We start from the raw sequence: 17,257 nt of genomic DNA, 5'->3' as shown, positions 1-17,257 counted from the left end.
GTAAAATAAAAAAAAAGACAAGCTGTACTGCGTTAACCTTCCTATAGGTAGTAAATCTTTAACCATACCCCAGATTCTACTCCATTTCAAATCATTTTAATTGAACACATTGCATTTGCCACAAACTTTCACAATAGAAGTTCTCCTCTTTTTCTGTTAACTTTACAAATGACTTTTCCACTTAGTTTAAAACCGTTTTGAGGCGCAAATGTTTCACAAAACAATGATTAAATTCAAAAGCAGAAACTGATGTATTGGGGTCAATTTCTTTCTAACCAGTTTCCGTCATTTCAATGCAGTTCTTTTTCAGTGTCCTCTATTTTGTTTTGTTTTAGAAGCAGCTAAAATATCAATTGTGCATGTAAATGCCGAAGTCCATAAATCGCTGGACAGCTACGCTTCCAGTCTTGCCAAATCAATCGAAATGGATGCGAAAATCAGTTTGTTTGGGGAAGACGCCATTCCAGGAGCTTTGCTTACTGCTCGAACATTCCCAGGCGGTGCCAATACACGAAAATGCAGCAAGAGCCAAGCTGGCCAAAAACTTCACCTCCAAAGCATTGAAGAAGGCAATGCTTAACAAGGACAGTGGCGAAACAAAAGTATTCCACCATAATGTATGAACACAAATTCATTACTATTTGTTTAAAGTTTCTTTTGACAAATCGAGAAAAACAAGGTTGGATGGAAAATGACATTTCAATTAGCAACACTTTCACTTGTGTGCACTTAGTTCAGATCACTGTCTAGAAACATTGCATTGTACGGTTGTGGGTGCCTGACATATCAAAGCAGTTTCATAATTGTATTGATTGCCACTTCATATTATGCGCTGCCATCATGTTACAATGTTATCGCAGGCGCATGTCAAATACTATGGTTTTCTTTTGTGATATTACAGAGAAGCAAATTCGATTCACTTAGCTATTTGTATAGCTCTGCAATAATCCAGTAGCACGTATGGGCCCAAGCAAATGTCAGTCTCCACTGTTGAGATGTTGCATCAGTAGAAAATGGATTCAATTTCCACTTTGTGTCGTAAAATTGGAGCATAACCCTCCCTCTTTGAAAAAAGTGCTAAATCTTAGGCAAAACCTGCCCGGTTAGTGAAGCAGAAAACAATTGGGGAGGTCAGGTATCATTGTATATCATATACTTTTTTGACATACTCAGTCACCCATGCCTCCAGACTGCTCTATTTAGAATTCCTTGGGGAAAGTGGCTCACCCACCCATACTCCCAACTACACACCCTAGACTGTCCATGCTGTGGTCTGCACAACATTTGTGGCCTTGGGCATCACAGTTCCCACGGTAGAAAGACACAGAGAGGGTTGTCAGATAGCGGGACCAATGTGTGAAAGAATTTGAAATTGTAGGTCACAAATGTAAGCATTTGAATTTTGTATTTTTTTTTTGTACAAACCTGGGTGATCGCTTGAGGTTTTCTTTCAAGGCCTAAAAATAACAGTCTCTCCCGCGTCTGCCAAAAATACTGACATTTTTGAGAGTTTTTAGTTTGAAGTGAGTGCTATATGCGTTAGTGAAAAATACAGCAAAGACTATATCGAAGATCAAATATAAAGAGTCACGGATTCGAGGAAATGTGGGTTAAAGCTGCGAGCTAACAGTAAAAGTAGGACATGCAAATTGGAAATTTACGTTAAGGCTGTAGGCCGACATAGGAAACTCTAGTTGAAGAAAAATGTTGAGAGAGTAGGCACCATGCCGATATATTATTATGGCACCACCACACATAGTAGTCTAGCTTTTAGGTTGGTAACTGCACTAAATCAATGTTCTTAAAAAGGCTGTTTTCCACCATTAACAAAACTAAACGGAAATGGAATGACATTTACTAAAGCAACACATGCTGAATAATACACAATATGCAGTGCTCATACAAGTCAAAAGGGATCTGGAAATTGTTTTGATCTTTTATTTAAGGAGGAAATTAATTCCCAAATAATTCTGAACTAAATGAGCATGACCTAATGCAAATACTGCCAAACTAGTTAACCATTCAGGTCGAATAACCCTTGCTCCTTTTTGGATCTAATCATATCCATTTTATTTTGAGTTGTTGGGTACCATTTGAATGTCACTTAAGCTTTTTGGCTGACTGCCCAGCCGTTAGTGTCCCGATTGCTGGGATTTCAATAATGCCCAATGTAAATTAGGAGTCGTGGATTGTGGGCATGGCAATTAAAGACATGAGATCTAAGTTAAGTGCAATAAATATGATCTCGGAAATGCATTTTCAAAATGGCAGGGTTTTAATGGGGGAAATGTATCTTAGCTAGAACAGTTGGGTATAACAATTACCATTCATATCAAAGCAGTACATAATCGACACAAGCAATTGCTCGCATATAAAGAAGGATTAAGGAATCGGAAGCTCTGTTCTGCTTTCATGTTACAGATCACAAAGCATGTTTCGCTAAATATATATGGTGGTTTTTAAAAACGAAATATCGGGGCTATCAGATTTATGTTAAATGAGCGCACCAGCCTTTAAACTTACAGAATTCTAGTTCACGTGTGTTGCTGATCGAAACTCCAAGCGTGCAACAAGAATACTAGTTGTGGCCCATCTGATATTCAAAATTATCTCGGGTGTTTGTTCTTCAGACTAATGAAAACGAGCACCAGCTGGATAAAAGCAGCACTTTGTTCCGGTTTCACTTTGTCTGAAACCCATCATTTGAAAATGACAAATGTGTTTTTGTGTTTAATGTAAAGCACTAAACCTGCTTTTAGGTATCGCACATTGAATTGCATTAGACACCGCCTGCTTTTCCCGTTTTTGCTAAAGATGTTTGAAGGTTATTGGTGTAATGTGCCAAGGGTATTAGATGGGTGAAGCACGTTTGCAGGGCGAGTAGCAAGAGGCTCATGCCTTTAATTATATGGGATTGGATGTAATATATAGGACTACTGTAAGCCCCCTAAAAGATGGTTACTGCCCCTTGAGGAAATAAAGGAAATGTAGATCATGATCAAATAGCATCAGTTCGTTAGAAGTGTAGCAAAAACAGACACATGGGCAGTTACTGCCTCATTTGGCGTGGATGAAAAATTCCACCCCAGACAAATAACATTGCGAATATAATTAGTCAAACATGGACTTGTTCTTGGCATGTGAAACGAGTAAGGAAGACGAAACGTTCCATCAGCCTATCTCCAGGCATAGGTCTTTCAAAATTAACGCATTCCACCACTTAACAAGAGTGATTGCATATTTTCCTACGAGTTAATTGCATATTTTATCACTGTATTGAATTAACTGCACCTTTTCACTATTTTTGAGTGTGCCCCTCTAAAACCAGTTCATTAGTATTCACCCCACCCAAAATGTCTCATTTGTGTTAGCAGATCTTTAAAGGCATAATTACTGAAAACTTGGTTGCAACAATTTTTTAAATTGATAAATATGATGTCAGTAGATGGAGTGTTGTTGGTATTATGTCTAGCATATCACATTTTTGGAATTGGATTACATTCTCACATCTCTATTCTTTGCAGCTCAGGGAGTAAATGGAACTATGGGTGAAACTGCTAAAAAATGTATTCCGGACTGTGTGCTTGTAAGAGGATAACACACAATGCCCAGGGACCACAACCAACAAAAGTGTGGAGATTGAAAAAATAACCCAAACTGGCCCAGAACATTTTGCTAATGTCTAAGCAACAAAAATATGTTTTTGCTATTAAAATTAAAACTATAAGTTATGACCTCTTCATTAGTAGAATTATTACTCTTGCCAGACTGGTAGAAACAATACCTACAAACACTGGTGGCTACTTAAACTAGAAAAAGATGTAATAGCTGCAAAGAGGCAGCCAACACAATTGTAGAGATGAATGAATTTCAATATACTTTATCCAAAACAATATTATAAACAATAGCATGGATCCCTGCTAAACGACATATCTTCAAATGTAGGAATTGCTTTGTTAGCTAAAAATAAAATTATTTTAGTAATGAATCAAAAAGCGAGGTTGTTAAGGATTAGATATAATAATGAGTGTATAATTAAACGAGATCCTGAAGCTAAGAGTGCAACAGTGAAAGAGCTCACCAAGCCTTGGTTTAACATACAGTTTCTTGACTCTATCTACTAAACGGTAACGGATAATAGAACTCCATAACAGATTGGGTTGAATTGTGCAATGTTAAGAATTCTGTATTATATAAAATTTCATTAGTTGATATAGTTTACAAAGGGCAGGCATACTGAAGAGGGTTTAAAAAAGGAATGGCACAAATGCACCTTTCCATTTGAATGTTTGCTATACAAAGATTTGGTTCTAAGCTCGAGCTCTTGCAGCAGTATGTAAAGGTTGCTTTGTGATGCAGAAAGAGTGCATCTTTCTGAGGGCTCTGCTATAGTGTTGGTCACGTTTTAGAAGATAGTGCAGCTGCATAGGTTGGAGAGGGAGTTGTTAAATATTGCCTTTAAGAAATACTTTTGGTTCCATGCATTCTATTTTTCTACTTTTAGACTGCATCAGTGAGGATAAAAATATAATAATGTTGCACCCACTCCATAATGATCAAATGTTCTGTGATGTAAGGGGTGTCTTTTCTTGGAGCAATGCAGAGAGCAATCTAACTGTAGGACACATCCTGACAAATGTTATCTTTCACACGTTTGTCTGTCCATTTCATGGTATACATGGCATGTAATGATATATTTTAGTGAGTCACGGTGTTGTCAGGAATTCTTTTTGCATACAGATTAGTGTATTGTCGAATAGTACAATTTGTTGATACAGTGCTTTGAAATGGTGATGCCCAGTCACTTGTTTGAGTGGACACTGCAGAAATCCCAGCACTCCCAGCACTGCCAAAGGTAAAAACTTGATGACGTTTACTGATTGAAAATGGTCTTCTATCCTAACCTTTTGTTGTAGCCTCCAAAATGGCATGTCCTTAAACCGGTCACGGTTTCTGAAGAAATTGCTCCTTGTTCCGGTTACTTACGCTGATCTTCCTCAGCTTGTCCTGGTATGGCTGAGTAGATTGGATGAATGCTGGACTGAGACTGAACAATGAGGATTGAAGCCAATGATGGGCGATCTGCTGTACTGTTTACTCCCCTGCTGCTTGTAGGTACCTGGCTACCAGATTGCCTGTCCTTCCCCCATTGTTTGCCCTCTGCTCCCTTGTATCTCTGCTTCTCTCTCTGTGTACCTCCCCACCTACGACTTTTCTGCATTTCTTTGCAAAAGAAGAAATAATGTTGCCTGAATCTATCCTTGTTAGTTTATTGCCCCCTTCTGTTCTCATCTGACAGGCTTTAAACTAGGCACATATTTGAAATGGGTCCCAAGAGCATAGCACATGGTAAAACACCAGATTTATGATAAACAACAAATCCACATTAGGTTATTTTATGTGTTTCATTTTGTATAGTCTAACACTACAAATTGAATGCCCCTCTTCTGCCATATTTTCCCTTTTTTCAGAATATAGAAAAACTTTTCCCAGAAGCAACAGAACATTACGCAGTAGAAACAAGCATTGCCAAAGCAAATAGTCCTACTTGTTTAAATGCAGAATATAATTTTTATTTTCTTGTGAAGCCCTCCTTGGACCAAATGAAATCACGGGCAATGATGTGCCAGAGGGACCGCCCACAGTTCGATGAAAGCATTCTAATGTTAAGCCCGTATGTGCCCGGCCTGGTCTCGCCTGGGCTTTGGGCACCTTGTAGTCCTGCTGGGCATGACGCTTCGTCTTCTGATGGGCATGTGCTTTTGCAGCATTACAGCAGATAGACGTTGTGATCTTGCTGCTCAGAACATGCTTTGGCCCTTTTCCTGAGCTCATCCTTCTCTTCCCAACCTTTGTCTTGGAAACCGGCCGTTTGTATTACTACGTCATGTGCTTTCATTAGTAAAACATATATTGGATATATACGATCTGCTATCCACCCATTCGCCTGATTTCATTTGTGTCAGAAACGTGGTTCACTGACTCCTCTATCCCTGACGCTCTACAAGCACTCCCCTCACATTATTCCCTACTACATGCAGATCGTGGTGCACCCCATCCTGGAAGCAGCCTAGCTTTTATTTCTAGGAAAGCTTTTCATTGTTCCGAGGTTGCAGTTCCTCATTGCCTTAAGACAGAGCTTTTGTTGGTCCACCTACCCATATCCCCTGCTAAGACATCACTTGCTGGCCACAACACATCCTTTTTTGACGGTTTTGCAATCTTGATTGCTGACCTTCAGTTGAAACATGCCTCCCTCTGCATCCTTGGGGATTTTAATGTCTGGGCTGATGTCGCCTCTGATATTTCAGCAGCTAACCTAATGCAGCTAATGGGTGACCTTAGCTTAATACAGCCTGTTCATGGACCTACACATTCCCTGGGTCGTAACTTGGACCTTATCTTTTCACCCTAGTGGTCTGGTTGAGGCACATGCTACGTTGCCTCTGGTGTGGTCCGACCACTTCTTGATTTCTTTTACTGTTCTTTGTGCTCTTCCTGCCAACGATACTCCCTCTGCAGCACGTGACAATTGCAATTTGAAACTGGTGGATTATACCAGTCTTTCTTCAAATATTCTTGATAGTTTTTCTGTATTATCATTTACGGACACGGCTATTGATCCTTTAACAGGTCTTCAAGTAGCCTTTGAAGTGGCAGCCGATGTGCTGGGGTTGAATTACCTAATAAGAAATGTTTGAGGGAGAAAAGACCAAAGATAGTTTTTTCGAAAGTCATCTTCGGTGTTTTCTCCCCTGAACATAAGCAATGGGCCCAAACCTCTACCCACACCCCCATCCACACTCCCACCCTCCACCCCCCTACCTACCTTGCATTCCGGCTTGCTGTGTCCCTGTCACGCCTGTTCCCTTTCATTTCAGTGATCGGGAACCGGTGCCGCGGCGTCCTTTACTTTTTTTTCTTTTCTTTCATTTTTCTTTTTTTTTTTTAGGACAGCTGCAGGGGTGACCCCTGCATACCCCGCTCAATATACTGTACAGTATATAATATGATATGGCATTTATAACGCACCTGTATACAAGTGAGCGGGGGTTACGGGGGACACCGCTGCAGCCCTTTTGTTTTTTATTTTTGTTTCTTGGGGACTGTTCGACGGCTGCGGGGCACACCCCCTCAGCCCTAGACCAAAAAGAAATGACCTACCCACCCAAAAGTCGAACTTTTAGAAGGTAGAACATTTGGTAGTACTTTATTTAGGACTTTTGGTTGGGTAGGTCATTTTGGACGAAACCCCAAACTCGGAGCTGATGCAGTTGCACCTTTAACTCAGTTGTCCAAGTCCAGAAGGCTTAATGTGCCATAGTTTACCTCTGATCTACGGGTGCAGAAACCTGTGTACAAACAGGCAGCACGTGCCTGGAGATCAACTTATTTACCAGAAGAAAGTCATCTACGTAAAACAGCCCACCTTGCCCATCACCAGGCCTATTAGGGCTGCAAAAACTCTGTGTTCTACAAACTGCATTTCTCAGGCAGTTAGTAAGCCCAAAGAACTTTTTTCAGCAGTTAAGGAGCTTTCGTGTTCTGCTTCTATTTCAACCCAGGTTACTGTTTCTCAAGATCTAGGTGATTCTCTTTCACACTATTTTGTTAACAAAAATTGCTATTAGATCTAACATTTCAACCACTACTGAGGCTGAGCATTTGCTCGGTGTTCCTTTCTCACTCCCATCTCGGACCTTTTCATCTTTTGTGGAGGCTTTGGAACAGTATGTTTTGAATGTCATCTCCGATCTTGTTCTCCCCTTGACCCCATTACTTTGCATTTGCTCAAGGGGATCAAGTCCGAGCTCACCCCTACTATCACTTTGGCTATTAACTATTCTCTTCACGGCGGGGTCGTTCCTACTGCACTTAAAATGGCATTGGCTTCCCCTCTTTTGAAGAAATCTAATTTGGACCCTTCTGTTTTGGCCAATTTTTTGGTCTATCTCTCTTGAGGTTCCTCATAAAGATCCTGGAGGCCACTATCATGCCTCAACAGCGATTTCCTGGAAGTACACTCTGTTCTGGATAGTTATCACTCTGATTTTTGCCCCTTTATAGGGTGTGAAGCTGCCTTGTTCTCTGTGCTTGTTGACATCACACATTTCAGGGACCAAGATGGCACTGCTCTCCTGATTATGCTCAACCTATCATCGGCATTTGACCCGATCAACCACTATTCTGTGTTGCCGCCTTGAGGATGTCTGTATCACAGGGACCACCCTACAGTGGTTTGCCTCTTTTCTTTCCCAACTCTCTGACTCTTTCCCTCCCCAACCCCCTTATAGGTCTCCCATCACTTCTGTGACTTGCAAAGTCCCTCAAGGCTCCTCAGTATCTCCTCTTTTATTTAACATGTATGTTAGGCATTGGCAGAGCTGATCCACTCCCACAAGTGCTGTTTCTTCTCTTAGGCGGACAACACCCAACTCATCTTTAGAGTGAGCCAGAATCCAGCTGACTCTGCCAGGTGCCTGAGAGCAGGCCTCACATCAACAGGCAGCTGGATGAGCGCCAACTGGCTTAAGCTTAATGAGGAGAAGTCTGAGGTCATGATAATTGGCCCACTGACTCAGTCAGGTGTGGACCTCAGATTTCTTGCCTGCTAGCATCAGGAATATGCCAGTGCCGGTTGATTCCCTTAAAATCTTTGGCATCAAAATTAGCTCTTCATCTCCTGAGCCCCAGGTTAGCGACCTTCTTTAAACTTTTAAACTGAAAATTCTTAAGAAGGTGATTTCCTTTCTACTCCAGCATTATCGGGGCCCCATTATTGCAACAGCTATTTCAGGAGTCCTCGATTACTGCAATGCATTCCTTCTTGCTCAGCCCAAATACCATTTCCGTAGGCTTCAGATCTTGCAAAATTCGGCTGCACATTTGGTGGTTGGTTTGCCTCGTCTTTCCCATGCTTCGCCTATTCTGCTCCAGCTTCACTGGCTGCCTGTTAAGCACTGGAGTAAGTTTAAGACTCTCGACTTGACCTGCTCTGTGTTACAAAGGCAGGGAGCGGCCTTTCTCCAGGATAAGATCTTGGCCTATGTTCCTGCTAGGGCTCTTTGTTCAGAAAGCCTTGGTTTTAGGAAGGCTACAGTGGACAGTCAGGCGTTCTCAGTGGCGCCCCCCCCCCCTGCCTTTGGAACACCATCCCTCAGTCCCTCAAGCTAACTGGGGACATTTTACACTTTAGGAAACTGCTTAAAACTTTCCTATTTCCTCACTAAGTTGCTTCTCGTTATCCATCTCTTTTTTTTCTTTTCTTTGCTCTCTCTCTTCCTCTTTCCTAGCCCTAGGATACCTCAAGGTGATAGTGTGCTATAGAAGAAACCATAACATAACCTTTGCGTTTCCAATGCTGTGCTTATTGGCTTTGCTGATGCTTAAGCTGCCTTATTGCTTGGACAAACAATGCATCATACAACATGGTAGCTTTTTATTTTTTATTTTTATAAAAGCTGTGCTCTGACAGGAATGTGTTAAGAATTTGAGTCGTTTTGGCAGACTTGTCCATGTCTCCCGTTTACTTTCAAAGAAAACAAGTCATGAGAATATAGTATAATATTGCGAATAGGTGTCTGACACAAATGTTTCTACAAGGCTCTTTTTAACTATACTTATATTAAAAATAAAACCTGTACACTATTTTCATAATTTTGCATAAAATACACTCACACAAATGAAGACATTGTTTTTGGCGTACTTTAGTTACTTGGAATAGGGCGTCCATTTTATATGGATGAAACTTTTCGATTTACGCATTTGAAGGAAAGTTTTGAAAGGAGTTTTAATGAATATGATAAAATGTTCAATAACTTTTATGGGAAAAGATTTGATCACAAACGTGTAAAGTAGCAATGTTAAAAAGCCATTACTTAACTTTGCTAAATTAGGAAGTGATGGTTCTTAACTTTCTTATAATTTGGCATGAGTAAGCACATCTGCAAAATGGGTCTGCAGTTTTACATTTGTATTTGTCACTGAGGTAGGTGAGGAACAAAATAAACATAGTTGTATGTATTTTGAGATTATACTCAGCATGCTACATCCTAGCATTACCTATTTGTTGCTTTGAGATGAATTCCCTCCATTGGCAGGGAAAAATGTAATCGGCACAAAGGAAGGATTGTTTTCCTACAAAACCAGACCCAAGGACAGCATACTGCTGAACTGTCTCTGCCGAGCTGTTCACCCCCAAAGAGGAGCTGTGAATCTGAATTCACTGCCACCAAATCACGGCATGCGGTTCAACATGCTCAGATGAAATCCATGCATTCTGCAAGTTATAGGTTCCAATCCAGTGAGTCCACTCAGCTAATCAGTCTTCGACGTTTAAACGTAATGATTTTTTTGATTTAGAGCTTGGTACCAGAATTGTGTCATAGCTCCTTCAAGTGGTGTAACCTTAAATTAGCCAATCAATTTAATGGCACTCCATTTATACATTTCTTAAATGAGGGGCCGAGTGAGCTCTGTCAGAATTCAACGGGTGTAACCTAGAAGTTAAAAGCAGTTTACAGCACCAAACGTTTGTTGCACTCTGCTATCTGACTGGCATAATATTAGTAAGCTGTTACTTAGCAATAGTGCCAGAAACTAGGAATTTGAAAGGTTGCAAATGCGAGATTTGGTACATATGCTAATGCAAATAGCAGATAATACAATTAAGGTGATTTAGTATTGGATGCATTGTTGTCATTCAGCGTGTGGCGTCCAGTTAAAAAGGCCCCACCAGGCTTCAAATGAAGCTACTTAACAGTTAAAGCCACCTCACCCGCTTGTTCAACAAAGCTGGTTCAATGTGCAAATGTCCCCTGGGAAAAAGTTGCCAAGCAGGCAATGTTTTTCCCTGCACCCCTAAAAGCCTTCCCACAAATATTCTAGGATGGGTAACATTTTCTGTTCCAACTCAAGCCCTAGAATATTTTGGGAAAGTGCTTGATTTTCGTGGGAGTGCAAATGTGGGTAAATATCGCCCCTCGCAACATTTTCCCAGGCGACCTTATCACTCAATACCACTAAGCTCAGTCGGAACACTAGTTGGCTGAGTTTTTTTCAAAGAGCCATTTATTTTTCCTTTAATAACTTGTTTTTACCTAGCCCTTCATCTCCCGGTTGCTGCCATGTGTTAGTGCTGTGCATCTTAGGTATTTCTAGAACACAATTTTATGTTTGCTGCCAGGAACAATCAGATGGCCGTGTGCACCTCTATCCCTACCTTCTTTGGGCCTAAAAAATATAAGTCCGTTTTCTTTTTTTTAGAAGGAGGAAAATAGGATGGAAGATTAAATTATGTGGTAGAAGACGTCTACAATGGATGGAAACATCTCTTTCTCCTTGATTTAATGTTTGTTTTCGATAGGTAGACATATTAGAGTTAGAGAAGCACGATTTGGATTGCCGATTTGTATTAAAAATCAAACAAAAATAGTGACAACAGTTCTGTATTGTTAAATTAAGCTTTTAAGTAAAGTAGAGCAAGCACGTTAAATGTGCTTTATGGTCCGTGTCTTGGAGCATGGGAGAAGAGGGATGCACGCTTTGATGCCTCTTATTGGTTGACTAAAAGTGGCACAGAGTTTTGAAAGCTACTGTGTGGTAATATTCAGGCTGTTTGATTATGTAGAATGGGCTGAAAACAAAGCCTTCTATAGTATGATTTAGTATGAAGTCTTCTGTAGCATGCACTACTTTAATTTTATATCTGTCCGCTTGTGTCTTGCTGAGGTTTTTTTCCATAGACCTTTGAAGCTGGGTATTGCTATTTGTGTCTTAATTAGATGATTTGAGGTACCATTTCCAATGTAACCAAATAGGTGTGCGATTCAACGTATCTATTTACAATGACTAAAATTGTGTGGTCGGGTAGGAGCGTTTCAAGTAGCAGTTGATAGTTTAATAGTACATGACCACATAATATTTAGTTCTTCATGTAAACTAGAAGAAAGATTGTTTTAATGGTGCTTTTTGCAATGTTTCTGCTGCAGTCCTTTTACTTTTCAGCCTACGATTTACTTTTTTGGCTTGGCAGGTCACCTTCAGTGATTCTATTGCACTGCTATGCCCCATCCCTTTTTCCACATAATCATGGGACATCTGGGCTTTCTGGCTCTGAACAACGTGCCTGGCTGCAATTAAATTAATTGAAGGCACACTTCTTTAATAGCACAAGGCATGTTATTGACTTGGGAATTTTCAGAATGTTGCCTTATCGCCTTGTGCTGCATTTATTTGCTTTCACATCAGAGCCCAACTCCTTTTAAGTCACTCCACCCTTTGAAAATAAGTCACCAAAAATAACTTCGAGAACCAACATGCATGTAACATTAAAAGCTTTTGTGTTACCAAAAGTGTTAGAACTGCCTTCCCACCCCCATCCTCTCTAGATTGTGTTGAGCACAGAATTGGTAGAGGTGATAAAATACTGCCGTCCTGACAAGGATGATACTGTGTTTTTGGTGACATTTGTACAACTTTTTAACATGCTGTTTTTCCTAAAATCAGAGTGCTTTTACGAAATTGTTTTTAACAATGTTTTCAAAAATACAGACTTCAAAAGAATAACCCAACAGAAAAAAAGATAATCTCAGTGTTTGGGATCTTGAATCACACTGCAAACCTCCGAGCAGGAAACTGTTAAATCAGTTAAAAAAATTGTCTTTTTCAGTCCTCAAAGGGCCCTTTCGAGCAGTGAACAAAATGTTTTTCATAAAAAATTAATAAAACCTTTGAAAATAATTATCCATAGCACATAAAGTAAAAACTTAAATGTTGCTTGAGAAGTCCTGGTGATTGCGCGCAGTTGGTAAGAGAGAAAGAATTGTCTTCCTTCCAGGACTTCTCTATTCACATTCTGCTACAAAAAGTGGTTAGTCTCTCATGCTTGCATGGTGTGAAGCCACAAGGTTCACCAACATCTACTGAAACATTGACAACTCCTTGTTTCAAGGCACAATATCAGAGTAACCAAATTCTACATTCCATTTCAACGACTTGGGTAAAAGGTTGCCTTCCCTTTGTAGAAACGAAATCACGAAATCTCCTAAACTGTTGAGAAGAATTAAAATAAGTGAGTTTTCAGCATCTGACGACAATAAAAATACTTCTTTCTTACTGGTGGTTTTAAAAGGGTAAATACACTATTCTTCCTTGAGAATGTATGTCTTATTTTATTATTAATTTTTTTGCGACATTCCATTTCTAGTTTCTTGGTGGTAAAAGAATCTTAATGGTATTACTGATTTTTGGTAGTCCTTTATACAGAATATTTCCATGCAGGATTGTCTGTACCACAGCCCATCCTAAAATTTGCTCCCGCTTATATGCTGGGACTATTTGACAATTTGTTAAAAGGTTGTGGTTATGGAGTGTGATGCCCAGCACTCCAGAGTCCAATGATAACATTGGAAATGTCAAAAAGTATTTAAAAAGAGATGTACACACCAAGGAAACGACTTTACTGGAATGCACTATGTTACCACTAGCATCAATTTTGACAGAGTCAAGAACTATGTTACCACTAGCATCAATTTTGACAGAGTCAAGAAGTGTAAGTGTTAATCAATTCAAATGCACTTCCTTGAATAAACATTTTAAAGCTGATGTTTATTCTTTTGTATGTCCATTAACCTGGACATTTGTATTCAAATAGGCCTTTAATCTTTTTGTAGTGTCTCTACTAACTAATGTTTCAGTCAGTCTAAATAGAATAACTGAGGTTTTATATACAACTTAATTGCCAATACTTAATATGCTCATTTTATCACCCTAGGAGTGATGAGAGGCTCACATGACCAAGTAGAATTTAAACTTCAGTCACTATGCACCCTTCGGTGGCTGGTCTTCTAACTCATCAATTTGTCTCATCAGAACTAATTCCCCATCAGAAGCCAAATCGGTTAATGTAAATCGGACATTTTCTCTTGAGACCTTTAAAAAATAAAGCATTTTCACATAGAACCAAATATGTTTCTTTCTAGATGGTTGACCAAAACTGCGATGCAGCAAGTATTTTCAGTTTGAATTGCGCAAAATCCCCCTTCTCCTGCCACTGAACATTCATGCAACTTCTTTCCCCCACATGTCCTCTTTGCAAACCAAAGAAGTTGAAATTTAGTTATTAAATATTATACATGCATGCTTCTCTGATTCTGACCTACAAGCACTGCCTTGAATAACTGTGCCCTGACCATACAGGATCACTTTGTTCTTTCTGTCACACACTTTCTTTCAGGACTCTTTTAGTGTTTTATTTCACATTTTCTGATAGATAACAAGGTATTTGCAAATGTTGACAAATGGACATGTATATGTTTAGTATTACAGTATTAAGTGCTTCTGGTTTTTAAACCAAATTAAGTTTCTAAGTAGACTTCAAAGAGAAAACCAAGTATTAAGATGGTTTAATTTGTACTAAACCATTTAATATCACAACTGTACTGTGGTGTTTAGGCGAAGTACGCTGGTAAACCTCTACGTTGTTAATCATGTAATCAGTGGGAGTCCATGCCTTACATCTGTTCAAAATGCCTTCTCATCTTGTATATAGTTTCGTAGTGGCAAGGTTGCCTTATAAGACACATAGTGAGTGCCATAACTAGGCACTATTTCATTGTGGAATTCTGTTTTATATGCGTTTTTAAAAGGTGTTACATTGAACCAGTATCAAATCGTACTGTTTTTTTTTGTAAGTTCAAACGCCAAGTCATTAGTCAGTATATAGTTTAAAGCAAAAGATCATTAAGACCTTTACTTGAATCTGTGAACATGTAACAAATATGGTGATTTGTTTAAAATGATCATTCCTCTGTCCAGGGGTCTTGACACGTATCTCCAGATGTTTTGAACTATCACTTCCATTGTTGCATGCTATAGTATGCGGACTAGGTCTGATTGAAGGTATTGTCCAAAACAGCTGAAGACCCAAACGTTCTGTTTTTATGAAAACTAGGCAATCACGAAATGAAACGTGTCTCCTCTTCTGGCTAACCAGTAGATGTATTCCACTAATTATTTGAGGTATTTAAAGAAAGTATTGACTTGAATTTTGTTACTTATTTATATTTTTATTTCTTTTGGGATGCACGTTTGTTTTCATGTTGAAACATGCCCACTGCTAGATGCTGTTTGTTTTTTCAAATGAGAATTCACATCAGCAAACCTTAATTATAGTAGATATGTGCACTTTCCAAAATGTAATCTGTTATGATTTCAAAACTGAAACTGAAGCGTTTTATGAAAATCAAAAGCAAAAATGTGTATTTCATCAAATTATTGCATACGGTTCATGCTCCCTGATAGTGCTCTCCTGCCAAACCACATAATACTGGAGAGTCCTTGAACTTGCATTATTTTTATTTTTAAGAAAAACACTATTTTACCTGGTTTTTAGCTATTTTCAAAAAGAAATCAACTTTTTTGAAAATGTAGTGTGGCGCTTGTCTGCTGGCGATGCTCACTGCTATCTATTTGTGATGCAATTAATGCAAAGGCTGCATTCGCTTTAGAGTACACCCAGAACATAGTAAATGTTTTCCATATTTGTGTTGGTATGCTTTACTTCAAAATGTATAATGGAGGTACATTTACAACCAACTCAGCATGTACTTTTTATGACCGAACACAGAAGAGTGTGGGAAGCAAAGCATTCGTTATAAACATATTTTTCACACAATTCACAGTAGAGAGGGCCTATGCTTTTGGCCACAGCAAGCTCTATTGTCCTCGGTGGAAACACCTCTGGGAGTACAAAAATGTCAGTCTGCTGGTTTATTCACTGCTACTGCCTGGTTCCTAGTTTTAATGTCACAGGCATAAGTCTACATCTCTTTATTGGAAGTAAAAACAAAATTAATTTACACTAGTAGATTAGCCTATCGTGGCTCATACTAATAAGCTGGCAGACCAAAGATTTATCAATACCATTGACATGTATATGCGCTGGCTTATAAATCATTTATACTGCCTAGGCTAATTTATCATTGGTTGACTATTGGGTATTTCTGATTTATTCAAAACTTGTGCAATGTCATCAAATCATGATCTCACTTACTTTTTGGGGCTTTTCCTATTCTAACAAATAGTTTAGGTATGCTGTTGTCTATTATATGCAATGAACCAAGTGTATAATTCGATACTGTGCTTGACAGAAACTTGCAATGTTTTTAGTGCCATAACATGAACGTCTAAGGGTCAAAATTGTATAGCAAATCCTTACTGGTTGATCATCAACAATCTAGTATTTTAGTACATGCCTGTCTTTAATAACAATACAGCATTGTCATCTTTACAGTGTGACATTTGACCTATTCATGAAGCCAATTGCATACCATTATATGCTGTACAAAGACTTGCTGATTTCAGTTGCATACGCTGCCATTTGTCTTTTTTTTAATGTCCGCTGTGTTCTAACACCATGTCATGCCTTAAGCGCAATCCCCTTGTGCTTTAAAACCAATTCTAATACAAATTGCAGTTGGATAAGGGTTGTTCAGGTGTATAAACAATTGAATTATAATTTTTAGAAGTGCCATTGTGTACAGTTGGTCAGTCCTCAAATGCCTATAAGAATATTTTGTCTTAATGTTATATTGCGTCCAACATGGATTGTGAGCACACAAACAGATTCCTTAATTATAAGTGCCATTGTTTACATTTGTACTATTTTTGTATTAAAATTGTATTCATGCAGTTGGACAACAAACGTATGGTACTTTGACTACTGCATATTTAGAAACAAGTCACTTGTATTTACTGTCATATTCTAAGAGCAGAAATGTTAGTAGGGTCAACTTTTCTAGGCCATCTAAGAGTAACAAGAAATGTAGCAGTTCAGTATTTTGTACATTTCTAAATAAAATGTAAAATGTTATCATTCCATTTGTGTTTCTTTCAAAGAGTTCCTGCAAGTGTAGTCTCACTTTGATTCACGTGAATTGTTACACCGAAGTCCAAGTTGCAGGTTGCCTGTTGCAAAATGTTCACATGCAAGTTTATCGCTGGGTCATTTGATTAGGATTTTAGTCTTGCAAGAAGACTGAATTAATGAAGAATGGTACAATTACACATGGCATTCTGCACAATCTCCCCAATGAAATAAAGAACTAGTTATACACAATGTGTTCCCGGGGAAAGGCTATCAGCCGTAGAGGTGGCTGGAAACGCAGGCACCAACTGACGGTGTACTGCACATGTTTTCCTGCCACCTAAGGCTTGTCTCCCGGTGCCGCCAGTTTTCTTTTCTTTTTCTTTTTAG

At 39.1% G+C, this 17,257-nt stretch overlaps 1 protein-coding gene across 1 annotated transcript in view; it reads left to right on the top strand.

Annotated features, from left to right (window-relative positions):
- Positions 1-16,873, top strand: part of GPR161 (G protein-coupled receptor 161) — a 199,587-nt gene extending 182,714 nt beyond the window's left edge. Inside the window, exon 6 of the mRNA XM_069636471.1 lies at positions 336-16,873. Within this exon, the coding sequence (XP_069492572.1) occupies positions 336-580 (245 nt within the window). The 3' untranslated portion in view covers positions 581-16,873. The remainder of the gene's footprint in view (positions 1-335) is intronic.
- The last annotated feature ends 384 nt before the right edge of the window (positions 16,874-17,257 follow it).

Source organism: Ambystoma mexicanum, chromosome 7p (genome assembly GCF_040938575.1).
Source record: "Ambystoma mexicanum isolate Mex_15411 chromosome 7p, UKY_AmexF1_1, whole genome shotgun sequence".
NCBI lineage: Eukaryota > Metazoa > Chordata > Amphibia > Caudata > Ambystomatidae > Ambystoma > Ambystoma mexicanum.
This window is presented reverse-complemented; position numbering and strand designations above follow the sequence as displayed.